The sequence below is a fragment of the Lineus longissimus genome, chromosome 11 (assembly GCF_910592395.1).
Source record: "Lineus longissimus chromosome 11, tnLinLong1.2, whole genome shotgun sequence".
Classification (NCBI taxonomy): domain Eukaryota; kingdom Metazoa; phylum Nemertea; class Pilidiophora; order Heteronemertea; family Lineidae; genus Lineus; species Lineus longissimus.
The window spans coordinates 2,192,664-2,211,655 of NC_088318.1; the positions used below are offsets into that span (position 1 = coordinate 2,192,664).

At 40.4% G+C, this 18,992-nt stretch overlaps 4 protein-coding genes across 4 annotated transcripts; 2 read left to right on the forward strand and 2 right to left on the reverse strand.

Annotated features, from left to right (window-relative positions):
- Nucleotides 1-233: 233 nt before the first annotated feature.
- LOC135496386 (DNA replication complex GINS protein PSF2-like) lies at nucleotides 234-2,526 on the forward strand. The gene is made up of 5 exons (XM_064785704.1): nucleotides 234-454; nucleotides 812-926; nucleotides 1,326-1,425; nucleotides 1,656-1,782; nucleotides 2,034-2,526. The coding sequence occupies exons 1-5, from the start codon at nucleotides 362-364 to the stop codon at nucleotides 2,151-2,153; spliced, it is 555 nt and encodes a 184-aa protein (XP_064641774.1). The 5' UTR covers nucleotides 234-361; the 3' UTR covers nucleotides 2,154-2,526.
- A 218-nt stretch (nucleotides 2,527-2,744) lies between these two features.
- Nucleotides 2,745-4,614, reverse strand: LOC135495705 (UPF0598 protein CG30010-like). Its single transcript, XM_064784564.1, has 3 exons — nucleotides 4,365-4,614; nucleotides 3,814-3,862; nucleotides 2,745-3,636 (listed from the first exon to the last, which is right to left on the reverse strand). Exons 1-3 carry the CDS (start codon nucleotides 4,530-4,532, stop codon nucleotides 3,149-3,151), a joined length of 705 nt encoding a protein of 234 aa, XP_064640634.1. The 5' UTR covers nucleotides 4,533-4,614; the 3' UTR covers nucleotides 2,745-3,148.
- Nucleotides 4,615-4,943: 329 nt separating this feature from the next.
- On the forward strand, nucleotides 4,944-15,104 carry LOC135495704 (katanin p80 WD40 repeat-containing subunit B1-like). Its single transcript, XM_064784563.1, has 17 exons — nucleotides 4,944-5,214; nucleotides 5,578-5,708; nucleotides 5,910-6,027; nucleotides 6,348-6,448; nucleotides 7,130-7,171; nucleotides 7,405-7,604; nucleotides 7,903-7,974; nucleotides 8,226-8,388; nucleotides 8,635-8,750; nucleotides 8,984-9,037; nucleotides 9,261-9,391; nucleotides 9,734-10,041; nucleotides 10,345-10,497; nucleotides 10,817-10,893; nucleotides 11,219-11,293; nucleotides 11,567-11,683; nucleotides 12,025-15,104. Exons 1-17 carry the CDS (start codon nucleotides 5,169-5,171, stop codon nucleotides 12,155-12,157), a joined length of 2,037 nt encoding a protein of 678 aa, XP_064640633.1. The 5' UTR covers nucleotides 4,944-5,168; the 3' UTR covers nucleotides 12,158-15,104.
- A 775-nt stretch (nucleotides 15,105-15,879) lies between these two features.
- LOC135495875 (acyl-coenzyme A diphosphatase NUDT19-like) lies at nucleotides 15,880-18,444 on the reverse strand. Its single transcript, XM_064784871.1, has 4 exons — nucleotides 18,355-18,444; nucleotides 17,057-17,799; nucleotides 16,631-16,838; nucleotides 15,880-16,275 (listed from the first exon to the last, which is right to left on the reverse strand). Exons 2-4 carry the CDS (start codon nucleotides 17,777-17,779, stop codon nucleotides 16,049-16,051), a joined length of 1,158 nt encoding a protein of 385 aa, XP_064640941.1. The 5' UTR covers nucleotides 17,780-17,799; nucleotides 18,355-18,444; the 3' UTR covers nucleotides 15,880-16,048.
- Between the last annotated feature and the right edge of the window lie 548 nt (nucleotides 18,445-18,992).

The following is an 18,992-nucleotide window of genomic DNA, read 5'->3' on the forward strand; positions in this document are numbered from 1 at the left end:
CTCTATTTTGTTCCTGTAAAGTTGTAAGATCTTTTAGATGTAAATATTTATTCTTTATCTAATAAGTGACTTATAGAGTCTTTATTTTGAATGTTATATCAAGGTATAATATTTCATGAATATTGCAAGCAGGAAGATGTGATAGTTTTTTCCAACTTAACATTTTTTTAATTAGAAAGGGAGTCTTTTCCTTACCTCTGTTAAACAACAACTTAAAAATAGAGCCGCAATTTTCAGATTATATTTTGTAAAAAATCAAGTACAAAAGTGCCTTTTTTTCGGCGAAATAGTGAGAAATCCAGATAAATCTGTTATCCAATATGCCAATGATATGTTAATGATAATCAGTTAAAGTTTTAAGATGATGGAACCTGCAGAAGTCGAGTTTTTGGCTGAAAAAGAACTTGTAACTATCACCCCAAATTTTGCTCTGGACACTGTTTTCTTGATTGGGGTGAGTTTCATTGACACATACGCTTTCAAAACTTCCCTCAATGCCCAGCCTGGTGGTTTAAATCATCTTGCTTTGCCCAGGGCCTGGGGCGGTGTCCCAACAGTTACATGCTGACAACCAGCGTTGATTGTGTTGTGAATGACTGGCTCTGAGACATACTTGAGTTGAGACATCATTCATCATTGGCTGTCCGAAGCAACAATCGATCACAATCTGGACATGCTAGAGGAACCAGCAGCAGGGGTTGTGCCTTTGGCCCAAAAGAAAAGACAAATTAAACGAAGACCAACCGGAGTAGGGCATCATTCAATGTAATTTGTTTGAAGACACCCTTGATTTCTTTTGATAACATTTCAGGGTGACATTGGACCATTCAATCCTGCTCTGCCCATTCAGGTTCCACTCTGGTTAGCTGTAAGCTTCAAGCAGAGACAGAAATGCCACATAGTTCCCCCTGACTGGATGGATGTTGGTATGTACTGAAAGCTCTTAATTCACATGAAAGATGACCAGAACAGATACTGCAGTCAACATAAGACTAAGCAAAGCATTGACGAGGAAAGAGGTTGAGCAAGACATTGGTTTAAAACTACTAATTCTAGGGTTGACCGAAATCTGAGGTGGCAGACAAGAGTTTTGGACCTAATTTGAGGTCTGACTTAAAGGTCCTAATAATAAATTTGAGACAGGATCCTGTGAAATTTTCTCCAAGTATTGCTAACTGACATGGTCAAGAATTGAGGATGTCTGAAATAAAGCTCTTGAAATGTTCAAGAAAACATCACCATGATGCAAAGAGCATTGAATATTTCTGCAGGGCATGCATATCTAATAATTATTGTAATCAAAAAATATTTTTATACTTTTTCAGAAAAATTACAGACAAAGAAACAGGATGAAATAGAATCTAAAATATTCACTGAGATGCCCAATCCTCATTATATGGAGGTGACACAGTTACTCCTGAAATGGTAATTATTTGAGAGGGAGATTTCAGGAACCACTATAAGAAGGAAGCAAGAAATTGAGAGGACCTCTGATACGATTTAGAACAAGTAATGCACAAAAGATGAATAAATACATGTAATGTCCTAAAACTGGTCCAAACATTGGCTAGGCCTGTTTAAAAATGTCTTTTCTCAGATTTTTTTCCACCCCGCTTTTGAAGCCCCGAGTTTAAATTAATGTCTTACTTTTTTAGTGCGACTGATGATATTCCGCGCGCAGATGAAATCAGAACTCTGATAAAGGACATCTGGGATTTGAGAATGGCGAAACTACGGAGCAGTATTGACTCGTTCTTGAAGAGTGAATCTACTCATGCCAAGGTAAGCTGAAGATGCATTTGGAAAGAAAAAAAGTCTTCAAAGGGGTACACCTTTCATGTTCACTGATGCCATTGTGCAGTTATTTCGGGATGTCAAGAGAGACTAAAAACGATTTTCGGAACAGACTCTCGTCTTTCTCACATGACATTGTACAAGCATTCAATAAGAAAATACGTATTCATTCTCGTGAGTCGATCTAATTGTTACCTGAATATGATTCTACAAGTAAAGTCGTCATGTTTTGATTTCAGTTGAACCACCTGACTTTAATGGAGATCAACACCGTGCGACCTTACCTCACAAAAGCTTTGGACGAGATGCATATATTACGGACTAATCTGCAATACGGTCCTAGGGCGTCTCAGGACTGATCAGATAAACAAGACTAGACTGTTTAAGGTTTTAAGCAGAAGAGACTTACCATCTGTGAACACCTTTGTTTCTGAAAGCCTGACATTTTCACGATTTCCATGGCAAGGTTTGCAAGTGTGAACATAACTAGGACTGCAAAAATTTGTATCGTTTGTTTATCATTTGAAAATGGCTTCATACACACCGACAAAAATGATGCTAGCAAAATCTGAAATGTTTTTGCAAACAAATACATGTTGGCACTGCAGAATTGAAGGGGTTAACAGATAGACTCTTCTTTGACCTCATTTTCAGCCAGCCTAAAACTGGAAGGTGTAATGTACCTGTACATATCATATATTTACATGTGTAGGTAATTTGCAGTATTACTAATTGATTGTACAGTAAAACCAGTTGTTTCTTTTTCCTTTTGCATGTGTTGCCCCTCATGGTGTTGGTCATCCCTCTCTCCCTGCTATTGTTTCAAACTCCAATTCATAATCTTACAGTGACTTTGTCTCCATATTGTAAGTGGCTGCTCAGTAAAATCAGCATGTTCCATCTCGTTGTTTTGGACATGGTGAGAATAGTAAATCGTAGTCAGAAATCGCTTGCTCTAAATACAACCTGAATTTTATTTTAATCATGAAAAGCTACAGTAATCTCCCAGAGTTTCAATTACAAATCAAAGAAATGAAATCCTTGTGAATTACAGAATAAACCTTTGTACAGAGATCCACTAGGGAGAAACCCGAATTATGGATTAACAAAAACTGAATCTCCCACTTTGGATAGAGACAATTTCCACAATATCTTTTCTTGGGTTTCCACGAGTCAAGAAGGAAAAACGTTTTTGGTGCAAAGCATCTGGAGATGTCACAATGAACACCAAACCATCCCAAGTTCTGACATAATTTGCACTGTTATCTCTGATCGATTCATGTTCGATGGGTCTTTGAAGTCAATCTCAATCAACGACTTCATTTAGGTTTCATATCACTGAGCACAAGTCGATTCAACTGTCAAGATATTGTGGACGAAATCTTGCAGGTTCACTTTCAAGAATGTCAATCAGTTCATTCGTCAAAGTATAAGTGGTCCCCTGCCAGCTGAAGTGGGTTGGAGGCTTACTATCATCACCATGTTCATAGGAGAAACTTTTGCTAAACTCGATAGCAAGACTAGATTCAATCAGACCTATTCCGCCGGTCCTCTCAGATGCTGGGTGATAAACTCTCCCAGACTCTGGTAACATACAAATTTTATCTGGTTCAAAAGAGACTGTCAAGAGTTCTCCTGCACCTCCAAATGAAAGTCTTGATGTAGAATCCAGATCATCCTGAGAAACTTTCTGAATAAGATGGGTGTAGACTATGGGACGGTCATCACAGCGAATGAAGTTTCTCTCGCGGCCACAGGGAGAAATGTAAGGGAACACGTCTTCATAGAGGCCAGTTTCATTTATCTTCACTCTCTTAAAGAAGAACTCCAAGAAGTCTTTCTCTGAAAAGAATAAAATGTGTTGGATGAAATATTTTTAATCAATCATTATTGAAATTATAGTCTCTCTCTCTGAAAGATTTTTATCATGACGAGTTGTTAGAACTCATTCCTCTGAAACAATTACTGAAATGACTGATGTGATGTACTGATTATCAAATCCTGTCCTTAGAATCGTACCTTTAAAACAGGATGTGAAGTTCTTTATTCGAGCATCATCCAGGAAGAGCTGAAGAGATGAAGAAAAAGTAAGTTTAAGTTGCAGACAACCCCACAATAATGATCTCATCCTTCACAAATCCCTCAATATGATTGTTTCCCACATCACATAAGATGAGATCAGTTTGCTCAAAAACTGCTTCAAAATAGTCTTACTTCAGTACTTGGCCTGGGACATAGGCCATGCCAAAGTTTAAGATAACTGGTACATTGGCTACTCTTTAGGCTGTTGGAAAAGAATAAAAGGGATATGACGGACATGGATTACCGCTGGACCAGTTTGCCATGGAGAACCATTACTATGTTATTGGTGAATAGACAGTAGTTTCGACAATCTTCATCTTGTCCCGAGCTGATGAAAGGAGATGACACACGTTATAAGTAGTGGGACGACCTATCATTCGATGCATAACTAGACTGTAGCTTCCAGTATGCTTCTCAACTAATCATGGTTATACTCCGATTACTTGGGCATCAAACTGTAGCAATAAAGCTTAACTCTGCCCACACACCTGGCCTTGGTGATCAATGAAGTAGAAGTATTCTCTGTGCTTGGGGTTTGGAGATTGGCCTTGGACATAGTGAAGCCATCTACATTGCATTCGCACCACTTCTGTAGGGATATTTTGAAGTGAAAGTGTTTTCCTAAAAAGGTTGTGCAACCTTTGTAACATCTGCATAGCTGACACTAAAGATTTTGCCTTTGATAAGCCGAAAAAAGTTATGAAACAGCTTTTGAGAATTTGACCATGCTCCAGTGTTTACAACGGAAGTACACATTGTGCACATGCGCATTATAACTTTCAGTACTTTTCTTAAACTAATTTTGATTGGCTGTTTTCGTTCACACCTATTTTGGTGGAAAAATGTTGACTTTCTGCCATAAAACACGCGATGCAGAAATTAAATTTATGTTGACCTTAAAGAATATAGTCTAATCTATAACTGCACGCAATTCTTGGTGTTATGCGTCTCAAAACGATTAAAAAACCCTCTGATTTAGAGAAGGGTTGTGAAATTTGTGACAAAACTTTCGACCAATCAAATTTCGTCTTTCGTTTGATTGTAGGAAGCGATAGCCCAGTCTGGAATGGACATTCGTGGGTCAAAATATAGAATTTGCAGTTAGAAAATCCCTTCAAAAGCAGAACTACAGGAATTTTTGGTTTCAAAAGTTTATATGTTACACAGAGAAACATTACTGGAATCAAAAAATAATGGTTCAATAGAAAGAAACTGAATACTACCCCTAAATTTATTGCCCCAAACTTCGCCGAAGACATTTTCGCCCCAGAAGAGAAGAAAGTTGATAAAACATGGCGGGCGCGGGGAACAACAGAGCGAAACGTGCCTGGAAACTTGGTAAGAATTTTACTGTCACGACTAGATAGTAAAGTATGATAGTGGATGTGCCATCGACATCTTCGCCCGAGTTCTCTAGAGTCCGACTGAAACTACCACCACACTTTTGACGGTCACTGTCACTGAGTCAGTGGAGTGAGACATCCTTGATAATGATGTTGGCTTGTAGTATTGTATCACCGACACGGGACTGGAGTTGAACGCATTGCAGAAATTTAATAGAAAGGACAATGCATTGAGCAGTTACGTGAGGATTTCACAATACATGAGGGAGAAAATCAGGTTTGCTCTTTTACACCATAAATCTTGCTAAGTGCGACTGAATTGTTTTAATTCATTGTAATTCTCTCTCTCCACTTTCAGAGGAATTTGTTGCCCATGGCGGCAATGTCAACTGTTTGGCCCTTGGCCAGAAATCTGGAAGAGTTATGGTCACTGGTGGAGATGATAAAAAAGTCAACACCTGGGCTGTCGGAAAGCCCAATGTCATCATGGTGAGTGTCAAGTATTTGATTGAATAAATAATGTGATGGCTTTGTTTGGTTGTAATAATTGACTTATGAAGCTTCAGTTCTCATGCTGTTGGAAGTTGTCAGGTTTTCCAGAATACTTTGAGATGTGTTGATTAGATTACTCGATTTTTCAAAAATTGATAAATTAAGTAAAAGCATTTCTTCTTGCCTTGTTTCTTTCAGAGTTTATCAGGCCATACCAGTCCAGTGGAAACTGTCCGATTCGGTCATAATGAAGAGTTAGTTATTGCTGGTTCCATGTCAGGTGCACTGAAAATCTGGGACCTTGAGGCAGCTAAAAGTAAGTCGAGAAGCTCTGGTGTCTCATCAAGACACTAAATATAACTTAACTTACCAGCACGATACAAATCAAAGATACTGAGATGCTCATTGGCACACAAAGTATAACCTAACTTCAAGCAGCTTAGAAGTGAAATATACATTTTAAACGCAGGAAGGCACCGTGCAAATCGAAGATACTTTTCACGCACAAGAAGACACTGTCCAAATCAAAGATATGTTTCAAGCTTGAGAAGACAGCAAGAACCAGTCTGATTCAGAAGAAATCAGCTTGTGCTTCAAATTGACTTTCCTTACCTTATGATTGTATTCTTCTTCCAGTTGTCCGCACGCTCACTGGCCACAAGGCCAACATTCGCAGTCTGGACTTCCACCCTTATGGTGACTTTGTCACTTCGGGGTCTGTGGACACAACAGTCAAGGTTTGTAACTCCAACCTTCCTTAGCGGACGTCTCTGTTCGTAGGACACCCTCTCTATAAGTATAAGGGACACTCATTTCGGTCCAATTTGGCCATTTCCCTAGAATTTACCCCTGTAATCATGACACCTCTCTTTTAAGGACAGGGTAAACTTGTCAGTTTTAAAAAGAAGTTCTTCTGTCGTTAAGTTCTGAGTTAGGGACATTTTAGCATTCAGTATAGCTTCACCCTGAAGGCACTATAAGTTATAAGATAGTTGTCGGAATTAAGATGCCTTTGTACATAGTAACTAACTAACTTACTCTGAATTGGATTATGAATTCCAATTTGCCAAAAACTGTTCCACCGAGTTTCACATCATGTTTACTCTCTCCCTTCCAGAATCTTCTATTCTTGTGTAGGTTTATTTCTTCTCTCTGCCTGTCTGTTACTTGTTCAATTTGTTCAGAGATAATTAGAAGATGGCGTCTGTTAGAAATGTAGAACAATATTCAGTTTATCAGCCTTGAGATGTTATTCTTTCCTTTGTAGGCCAACATTTTAGAAGGTGATTTCTTTCAGCTTCAACTTTTTATGTGTGTTTGACTTTCCTGTTCGTTTTTGGTGGAATTCGACTCGTCAAGTATGATGTTGAACTTCAGAAACATTTTCTTTACCTATTTGTCTATCCCTGTCCTTTCAGTTATGGGATACTCGCAGGAAAGGGTGCATATTCACGTACAAGGTAAGATGGAAAAAGATTGATTTGGATAAGTCTTACAATAGTGATCGATAGTTGATTTCTATAGGTCTTTTTGTGCAATTAGGAAAATTTTTGTTCATGTAAATCAATTTCAGTTTAGTACTAAACATCCTGGGGATACTTGTTCTCTTTAAATGGTACACAAACTAACATAATCATGGAGTTGATGTCATAACCCCTTGAATTTTACATCTCTCAACTTCCAACATTTGTAGGGTCACACCCAAGCAGTGAACTGTTTGAGGTTCAGTCCAGATGGCCGTTGGATTGCCTCAGCAGGAGCAGACGGCTCTGTGAAGCTCTGGGATCTGACAGCTGGCAAATTACTTAAAGAATTCGGCAAGCATTTTGATGCAGTCAACTGTCTTGAGTTCCACCCAAAGGAGTTCTTGTTGGCCTCTGGAAGCTCAGATAGGTGAGCTGGTAAATCACGGGTTCTGTAATATCAAGTCCCTCAGTGGATTATTGTGCCCAATGAGGGACCTTTGCAGCAGCAGGCTTTTGCTGCTTTGACATTGACTACCAAGTGATTTCACAAAGATAATTTGTATCAGACCTGGGTGTCTTTACCTGTCTGGCCTCATCTCCCACCATGCTCCCTCAAGAGAGCAGTACCAATCAGCCTCTTTGCACGTCATACCAAAGTGAAGAATCTGCTCCTGATGTAAAAATCAAATATATCTACCAATTGACTTTGTAACCCTCCCTTCCAGGTCTGTTAAATTTTGGGATTTGGAAACGTTCAAGCTTGTCAGCACCACTGACAGCAATTCAGGACCGATCAGGTAAGTTATGGGGAAATCATGTGATTGGTGCCAAACACAAAGGCTGAATTTGGGCGTCATCTACCCTCCGTACTTGACCCTGGGGTCCCAGACGTTAAAGTTATTTGATGAGAAGATATTGATATTGGCCATGGGTTCGATTCAGATAAAGACAAATTCAATTTTGAAATAATCCACAGGTGTCTTCAGCTGCTTTATGTGTCTTCTGAGATGTCTGACGTGTCTGACGTGATGCCATTGTTGTTTTTCAGGACGATATGTTTCCACCCAGAAGGTTCGATGTTGTTTGCAGGAAGCCCAGAGGGTGTATGCACGTACACGTGGGAGCCTTCACGGTGTATCGACACGCTACAAATGGGATGGGGCAACGTGGGATCTCTTGCTATGGCATCAAGTTCTAAACACGTACAAATGGTAAGGGAAGAGCACAACTTATTAGAATTATTTCGTGTGGGTATTGAATCTGAAAATATTGTGAGCGATTTAAAGTACCGTACACCAGTCGAGTTTGACACCAATATAGTGCAGGTTAGATATGCTGTGTGACCTGCCTTGCAATCTCTTGGCTAGTTTCTATTATTTCAATGTTGTCCCGGAGCATCACATCTTCAATTTGAAATTCATGCTGATATTTGGCTGATAACGTGACTCCAATTTCAGGTAGCAGCGTCCTACAATAAGACGAATGTGTCAACGTATGTTGTGGACTTACAAGCTATGGATCAGGCTGGGGATGCCCCTGGTCCACAAAGTCCCCCACCGCCATTGATATTGAGGTAAGAATAATGGCTGGGCAAAAAATGAACAAATTTGAATAAAAGCGAGAAAATTTCATCAAAAATAGATTTGTGTGAACTTTTTGCTGATGTTGAGGTACAAAAATTTGTTGAATAGAACGTAATCCATTCACTTAAATAATACTCGTGCCATTTGGACCTTTATAGTGCTACATGTAGCTCATTGCTCGATTTGTTGCTATTGATCTAAAATTAGCGGATTCTATTTTCAGTGGGAGAAAAAACTTCATTACAGAGAGACCTGCTACACAGTCAACGAGACAGAGGTATGTCATCATGGATAGTCAAGGTCTTGTGTGTGGGGGTGGCGAGGGGGAGAGGAGAGGATATGAATACCCTATTTGTTATGAGGGAATTCATTTTTGTAGAAAACCATGCTGTATATGAACCTTTTAGAAAAGTATCTTTTCATTTCCAAGGAGAGGTTCGGTTGAAAAATGTCTTTTTATTAGAACATTTGTGAAACTATTCAATGTGATTCTGTTTCAGTGAACCAAAAGAGGAACCAGAGGAGCACTCATCCTCACCCCAGGAAGACCCAGGCGACGATGAGTCATCGATCGCTGATATCCAACAACCTGATGACTACAATAAAATATTCCATCCATCTAGACGTCTAAGTGAGTTTCCATTCCTGACCTTTCATTAGGTTACAGTACTGTAAAAAGAGGTAGATGTTTTTGTACAGCTTATGTATGTAGTCAGTGAGTAGACTTATGTAGGTTAGAGTTGGTGAAGTGATACTGCAATGTACTGCAGCTTGGTGTGATTTGGTTGTCATCATGCACATGGCCAACCCATATAGTGCGAGGCAACTGTAGTCACACTGCCAGAATTGGGTCCGTGTTTTGAAAAGAATTGAAATCATGGGTGAATAAATATGTTTTACTTCTTGATATTTTCCATGGCCACTTGATTCTACCAATGTCATCTTGCACTCATAGTTGATGTTTTCGTTTCAGCTCACTCCCCACCAAGAGACAGACCATTCCAGGCACCAGATAGTCCTCCAGAACGAGATGACTTCAAAACACACGTCGTCCAAGCACCAAAAGAGCCACCATCACAACCTCAGAAGTCTTCCCAGCCCCCTCCATTGAAACAACCGGTACAGCCCACGCCAACCCCTGCTGCAAGGGAACCGTCAAAACCCGTCGCACCTACCCCTGCTGCGAGGGAAACCTCAAAACCTGCAGCACCTTCTGTGCCGGAAGTGGTGCCAGCCAATAGACATAGACCAATTGGATTAGATGCCGAGGCATTTTTACCAGTAAGTGCATTTTAAGTTGTCTGCGCAAAAAAGGGCAAAACTCGTTTTGGAAATTGGCACTTGCTCTGTAATGCTTAGCTTAACCCAGTTGTAACAGTTACTGACTGACTGTCGTGGTAGCATTAGAAGAGTCAAATAAAATGTGTCTGATCTCCCTGTCACAAAATGTTGTTTCCATGAATGGAATGTTTGGATTGGTAATCATACCAAGATGGAGGGTCATCTTACCCTGATGGGGGGTCATCATACCCCCGGGGGGCAGTCATGTCAGATGCTGATTCGCATGTGTATGATTTATTTCAGAAACACGTTAATCCGGTGGTGCAACAGGTACAATCCGAATCGACTATAGTCACTGCAATAACTCGGGGCCACGATTCGATGCAAGCTGTGATGCAAAATAGAGGCAAAAACTTACAGATAGTCCGAGCGTTGTGGTCTGGGGGAAACGTCAAGGTAGGTTGGGTAGCTTTGTGAAGTACATGTAGCTCTTCTTGGAATTCACCGACAACGTTTCATTTTAAGGATCCTAGAGATGTTGAAGAAAATCAGCTAGATATGTTATGTGCCTTTCTTGGGCAATTGCTAGCTAAAGGCGATCATCGCTTAAATCAGGTTGCCAAGTATAACAGACTTGACCAACAGTCCAATGTCATTGTCTAACGGCAGGAGTGATTATCTCTACTAACATGTTCTTTGGAAATATCTTTGGCAATCCTGATGTTGAATATCTGTAATAACCATCGTAGCCTAATAGTATGATATTTTGTTTCAGACTGCTCTAGATTCGGCTATTAGCATGAGTGACCAAGCTGTGATTGTAGACCTTCTCAATATTTTACAACAAAGAGTGTAAGTAGCCCTCATACTTACTTGAGTTCCTATTGGGCAATTGTTTGGCATGGTTCGATTTTTCCGTTTGCTCTGCAAAACCAAATTATCAGACGGACAAGTTACTTCAGTGAAGCAGTTGCACAGTTGACAAGTAGAAATTCTTGAGTTTCAATATGAAACCTATTGCAGGGAAACTGTCCTATTGTAACGGACAACCAGATGTCTTGGTGCACACGGCATTTTCATAGAAAAACTCAAATCAATGTTTGACCTTTCTTCCTGTCTCTGGGGTCCATTTATTCATAGGTTCATGCTTCAATGGATAGTTTCTTTTCCATTTCAGATCAATATGGAATTTAGAATTATGCGCAACAGCTTTAGGACAGTTGGAACCTTTGTTAGGCAGCAAATATGAAAAGTAAGTTTGATAGTCTTTTTCGCTTGCTCCGTTTCCTTGTCAACATTCATATTGAAATTGAGGATGAGTTTCTAGTCGCTTATTTCTACAAAACTCAGTGCGTACAATCTTATCAGAACTTAAAGGCAGAGCAAGGGCTGGAACTTGATTTGTTTAGTAAAGTAGTATTTCAGATTACCTGGCAGTGTGTCAGTCTGATGGTGCTGTTGTGAATTCATGAGTATGTACATTGTAGTAAAGGTATTCAAATTCCTTTTTGTCTGTTTATTTCAGTTACACAAGTGTTGCATGTAATACACTACGACTTATCCTGAAGAACTTCTCATCTGTGATCAAATCAAACGTCTCTGCCCCACCATCAGCCGGAGTGGACATTAGTCGCGAAGAAAGGTGAGAGGTCACTTTGGAAGTCATATGGTACCTCTCCCTCTTCAAGAATGCCTCTGAGATCTTGGCTACATCATATGCTACGAGTAGGGATTAGGAACTGGCAGCGAATGGTTCTTTACTACTGTTGATGCCACCTGGAGCATGGGTTGACCATGGTCTTCCCTCACCTTCTGCACTCTTGCACTTTTGTCTTTGTTTGTCTTGTGGACAGCAGAAAAAACTTTGCTTGACTTTCTCTGGATCCTCTCCACTGCTGGATCGACTTGGCTGACACTTCCCTCATGGTTTCAGCAAATTGTTCCGATTCATCCAAGTCTGATCATCTCTTCTTTTGATTTCAGGTATCATAAGTGTCAAGAGTGCTACAAACAGTTGATGAATATTCGTTCAGTCTTATCTGCTAAAAAGAATGATCAGGGCAAACTCGGGAGTACGTACAGAGAACTGCATTTAATGATGAATATGCTCGAATGAACTCACTGCAACTCCATTTCAATAAAGTGTATTCAAGGTGATTTCTGCTGTTGCGATAATAGCCTGGAACTACCATGGAGTTTGGTTCATATGAGCAGTCCAGTTGCACACAGTCTCAAGAGTTAACCTTGCTAGAATTGACATCAGTGAAAGCTGCATTGTAGGATGTGTATTGGGATACTTAATGCAATACAAACTGTAGGACTGCTGCACAATCACCAAAATATATGTGGCTATCATTATCAGGCCTAACAAGGTTTGTCATTAGAAAAAGTGAATAAGCCATTTTGGATGTAAAATTTACGTCATTGACCCATGTGGCACTGTTCGTTGTCGACACAACAATGGTAGTGGTGTAGTCAACCAAGGTGCTATCCACACATGCTGCCCTTTCCACTTAGTCGGCAGGTTAAACGACGTGATTTGACATCCTGAATGGATGCCCAGATAGTGTCCCAGCATGGCCTTGGTTCTAATCAGCATTGTAACCAATGGATTGCAATTTATGGGTATTATGTTGTTAGGGGTTTTGACAAATTTGGTTTTGATGGAGCTGCAGGAACTAGGTCGCCCACTCTTTTTACAATGGGCTGTAAGTATAGTCTGCATATCCAAGAGGGGGGACTGAGGTCATGACAGCTGGACAAAACGTATGGCTGAGTATTTGATGATGCAAAAATAGCTTTCGGGCTAACTAAAATTGACCAAGTGTGTCTGTGATCTTGCATTTGATACACTTTTCCAAATTTCACGAAATGTTTTTTACAGCCTTACGGAAGGGCTAAATTCACTTTGTTTTATGGTAAAGCTGAATAATTGGGATGAAATGTTGGCAATATATACCCACAGTTACAGGATTTCAGTGATTATTCCTGTCAGTTCATATCATACCAGAATATTGCTCGAGTGTTTTGTTTTCTCACTTTCTGTATCACATGGTTTTCTTGAATTAAAAATGGAAAATTTGATAATACGCCGGTCGTGTCACCCTCTCAGTATGATTCAGGAGATGGGATCAATATATTCACAGCCATTCTAATTTGCGGTTTTGTTAAATTGCAACTCGGGGGTGGGTTTTTTTGAAAAGGGCTTCAACATCACATGTACGGTAGTTGTTCTACTTCTAATCCGATTTGCAAAATGTTAAATAATAGATGTGCTATAAGAATTTTGGTTGCCTCTGCAGGAATTGGCTTGGCTGAGAGTAAAACCAAACCCTTGCTTCTTTTGTCACCTGGCAATCAGTTGTTTGATTGCATAGGTCTACAGCTTGTTGTTCACTGGGCCAGTGACTGGCTTCTTCACAAGAGGTGCAAGGACTTTGTGACGATGGGATCACAGTTGACAGTTGAAAAATGTGTTTGCCCAATGTGACTAATTCAGATTTCTGCATCAATGTTATATTGTAAGTCGTACCGGTAGTATTTTCTTGCCAGTGGTGAATGTGATGTGATATTTTGTTAAAACCCCGACACCAGTCTTTCATACATGTATGTCATCATCATCTCTGGAGAAATCATACCAGATAGATCCTGATGGTGTTGCACAAGTGGTGCCATCTTATTCCCATGTGAGAATAGAGTTCGTGTGGAATGAGCTTCCAACCTTCCTCAGCCGACTGTGTGTTCAGTACCGAATTAACTGATTTGCTTTTGCGTTGTAAATATCTAAACAGTAGCACTGACATACATGTAATAACAATAATGTGACATGATGTTGGTGAAGCCATTTAAAAATTCCGTATACCAGGCTTCCATTGCTAGAGTTTTTCCACACTTTTGTTGCCGCTGTGTGGGAATACAGGGTGTTTGTATGGGCAATAGGGACTACAGTCGTTCAGCAATTTTCACTTTCACTTTGGGCTCATTGCGGAGCTACACACTGCTGGTCTTTACTCCTGTCAACATCCATACTGGCTTTGAACTACTCAGACATGCCTTGTATATCATATGATTTTACTTCACCTGTCATACAAAGAAAATATGCCACCACAAGTTCAAACTTGAGACTCAAATTCCTAGGTGCGCTGTTTCCGAAGGAAACCATGGGAGGTGATATCAGTGACTTTGCTTCAAGGAATTTTTAGACTCGAGGAACGTGCTTATATCATGAAATATTAATGAAACAGCAAACTCTAAAAACCTACTGGGAAAGTTTATATCAGGTGGCTTCTGTTCTGTTTAATTTTACACCATTCAAATAAATAGCATGCTAATTATGAGTTCTTTATATTGCTAATACTAATGTCATAGACATTTGGATCTTAATATCTATTAAATTTTTACTTTTGCCCAATCCGTTCCATTTTCACGTTGTGCTTTGTGTTCTCGCCTTTTGTATTTATTTTTAATTGAGTGTAAATAAATCAATTGTTGGTTGTCTGGCCAACCTTTAATTGTGGTGTCCGAAATGAATATGTGCATGGTGACCTACATGTATTGTGTCAGTCTGTGCATAGGTATGTACTGAATAAATTGTCAGAAGCCTTCGTGATTGTCAAGATTTGAACACCAACATTTACAATGTTTAATGGACCTTGAACTAGAGTGTACGAAGTCCAAACGGACATTGACCAATTTTACAGTCCCATATTTTTCTGATTGACGTTTTGTACATGTATGGGTGTGCAGCATACACAACTGACTTATTATGGGAAGCAGTTTTTTCCACTTCTCTTCAACGGTTAGAATGCTGGACTTTCGGCCTGGTGGTCACGGGTTCGACTCCCCGTAAAGACTTCCTTCAGTAGAAATACATGTATGTCACAACCATCTAGTGTTCCTGTTACAGGTTGATACCACAATTATAGGCATGCCCGGGACCTCTGCACCAGGAGAGTAATATGATATGAAGAGAATGTCTAATATGATGACAGTTCTTCTCACTGACACTTGTTACTGGATACAGAAAATTTATGATAAATAAAAAAGTAAAAAGTATCAAGGAACTTTGATTGTTGGTGTTGCTTTCTCTTCAAGTTCTTTGACGGCTGTCTTGGTTCCCCGGAAGAGGGATTAGCCACTGTAAATCTTGCTCACAATCCTTGAATTCAACAGTGACCTGCGACAAGGAACGGTCTACTGTTCTACAAGCTGCAAGGCCCACCTATTTGCAGTGATCAATCAATCAATCAATCAATCAATGTTGGCATTTGTAGAACGCTCCAATTACTCGGCGAGTGGGTATTCTGGAGTGCTTATTTCCCCAAAGGCAACTGGTGGGCCTTTAGGAGGGACTTGTAAGTCTGGAGGGAATCAATGTTACAGAGCTTTTGTGGAGCTGGTTCCACAGTTCTGGAGCAGCTACATGTACCGCAAAGGAACGACCACCAAGAGTCTGGCACTTGAACCGAGGGACCTCAAGGAACATCGCAGATCCTGACCTAAGGCTTTTGCAATCGACAATTGCCTTTCCTGATACATGTATATGTGGTATCAAACTGCAGCGATTCCCTTCTGATCCAAACATGTGCATGTACCACACCATTTTCTTGATGCAGTCCGTTAAGTTGGATAACTGGATAGATCAGACTGAGTTGACAAGCCAAAGACAACTCCCATATCTCGACAGTGAGAACCCTCAGCTGGCAGTCATCAAAGATTTTTGGGGGAGACACATCTCCTGATGCTCAGCATCCTGAACTTCAGTGCAACACTCGGCACTGATGTCAACGTGTGTAAGAGGAGGAAGCTGCTCAGTAGCAAAGAAATCAAGAAAGCATGTTGACATGAAAATCTTTATTATCGTCGCATCAAAATTGTCTTTCTATTATTGCCAGTATCTTGGCAATGACACAACATGTACACTTTTCCTCTTGCTATAAGCCTTGAATGTTTTTGGCAGCACCAAATTTAGCACACAAATCCCCCTGAGAGCTTGCTCAACATAATATCAAAGTTTAGGCTTCATATGAGAGAAAAGGACCTTCAAGTCATTTGTGCCTAAAGGAGCTGTCTGGTTCAAACTTAAACTAGGTAGGTTAGATACTAATGTCATTGTCTGAAACTCGAAACGGTTCAGGAACCTGTCCTGCTCCTGTCTTGACTGATATGACCCTGTAGCAGTTGGATATGGGTGCTCTCCTATAACATCAGGTTCAGCAGGATACAATGAATCACCTGGAATATTCAAAGTGTGCCGGGTTATTATTGAGCAAGTGGAATTGCCAAGCAAGGAGGAACATCTTTCCAGAGCCATGAAGGCTTATTTTATCAGCTTATTGAGGCTAAATCTCAGAAGACAATGCAGGTGAGACGACTGAGTGATGGACCTCAATTTCAAAAGACGGTCAAGACCTACTTAAGGCCAACCAGTACAACTGGTCCTGGTGGTTGTGACAACCTGCTTTCCGATGTTCAAGAAATAAAAATGAAACGTTCAATTGAAGCTGAACCTTTCTGATAGCATGATAAGTATAAACCAATTAAATTGCCAAAATGTCTATCATGCGAGGCCAAATTTCATTTGACTCACCTGGCATAAGGGCAATGTTGCCATCCTCAAACTCAATCCTAACTGGCAGCCACTGCTCACATCCCTGAGGTGCCCTACCCACAGCATGTTGGACCAGATCTTCCAACTTGTTGTACCTGCAGAGGCGGGCCATCTCATAAAGCTGGGGAGGACCAAATTTCATCTTCTGTTCACCGAACAAGGTCAGGGATTCATCAGGGGAACACCACTGCAATTGAGATAAACAGTGGTTACAATATCATGATGAAAACGTTTCCACCATGCAGCCTTTCACATCAGGTTAGCAGCCATCTTCAGTGAGAAATTCTCATTTTGTTCAGAGTGCAATTTTAACTATAACAACCAGACTGGCAGACTTTTGTAATTTTACTATTGCTAGACCAGGACTGAATGAATTTGGCTGAACAGAGATGCACATGCTATTACCTGTATCATTGTTGTCTCTTTCTCATCGTGTGTGACATCAACCTGACTTCCACAAGTATCCGTAGCACATAGAAAGAACACGGTATCAAACCTCTTCCCAGGAGGTGGGAGAAAACAAGGCGTCAGCCAGTCCGACCATTCAATCAATCCCCAAACATCAGGAACTATGGAAAGTTCTTTGCAGAGTTCTATAAATTGAGTTGCATCATTGTGGACTTTTCCTCGCCACAATTCTAATAAAGATTTGGCTTCCTTTTTGTCATAGATGTGAATTTCTTTACCAAGGAGTGGAGCATCTTGTTTCACTGCATTTATATCCCTAGCTAGGAGTATGCCCGATTCTTCAAATGCCTCACGAATGGCGCAAATACGGAAACCAATCTCATTCGGTATGACAGACTGGTGAATCCTACTCATCAGTTGAGAGCGGACACTACCCTCCATCTTCTTTCCTAATTTTGTTACATCTGTGCTACAGTTTTGGAACATTTTTGCCCAGTTATCAGAGAAGTCTGCATTGCTAACAACACCTCCGGGATAAACATAAGAATTGGCGAAAAACTTCATATTTCCACTTCTCCTCAACAAGAGAATTTTGTAGTCGCACATAAGTTTCCTTCTGGCTGCAGACACTTGACTTTGTGACAAGATGTGACCAACACCTGATTTTGCTGCCACTATCACAGAGGCCGCTTCCCTCCAATGTTTGACAAGGGAGACCATGCTGATAGTGATATCAGGACCTGAAAGACAAAAGCGGAAATAAAAGACACAGATATCTGAATCTGACACTGGCATGTCTGATGATGTCATCGAATATTTTGCAGTATTAGGTTGTTCGGCAGTGATTGATACTGGCATACTATTGGCAGTAGTGGCTTGATTATCATTTATCCTGTTGGGAACTACCGAACTGTCAAGAGTGGCTGGCCATGCAGTGGGGCAGCCCCGGCCAGCTGGCGTCCTGGTCTGGGACGACTGCGCCTGGCTGAGGGCTGGCAACGCTTCACCATCTTTCTAATCATTTATTGAGAATTTTCAAGTTTTAATGCAGTCCACATTTTGTCAAAAATGCATGACAAAGGTTAGCACAACATGAGCAAGTGAAGTAACTCCCATTCATTCCCATCCGACAAACGATTATGAGTGTTGTTGATCTGTATTTGTGGGAGTCAATTTCTCTAATTTCGGACAAAGTAATTTTTTACATCATTTTTATTCTAAATACTAAATATCAATTTGATATATGCAAACTGGCGATTCGAAGTCGTACAATACTTAATAAACTACAAACTGACCGATAGAATTCGGATGCCATTCGTTAGAAAAAGGTGAATTTAACAAGAAAAAAATGGCAAAAATGTTAAAAACAGCTCGTTCGATTTCTAGCGCCACGCTTCGCAATCTTGACACTAGAGGCGCTGATTTCGTTCCTTACAATGCCTCTGGAACTAGGAAGTTGCCACCATCTTGAAAAGCAGTACCGCGGATGTAGATCAGGAAAGAATCTTGCTCTGAGGCTATCGCGCCACCACAAAGCCCGCGATGCCCTACGCTGCATTTGTAGTTCTCCGTACAATCATCTTAAAATCCACAAAAATGGGTGGTGTAGAGTGAAAGATATTCCCGCAAATCATAGAGTCCTTCTCAAGTGTATTTTGATTGTTTATTGCATCTCAGGACCTATACAATCATCTTGACGAGATAAACAACTACCCTCTGCCAGCTGGTTATCTGGTCAGGTTGGGAAGACCTTGACACAACCTAAAAATTACACCAAGGTTACCGCTAATGTACGGGCGGTTATTACCGCAAATAAAGAAAAACCAAAGCAAAGACACTTGTGTAGCATATCAAGGACACGTAGATTGATACTCCTATGTGTGCCACATCAAAGACATCTGGAATGCATGTTTTGTTTTTGTTTGATACAGCA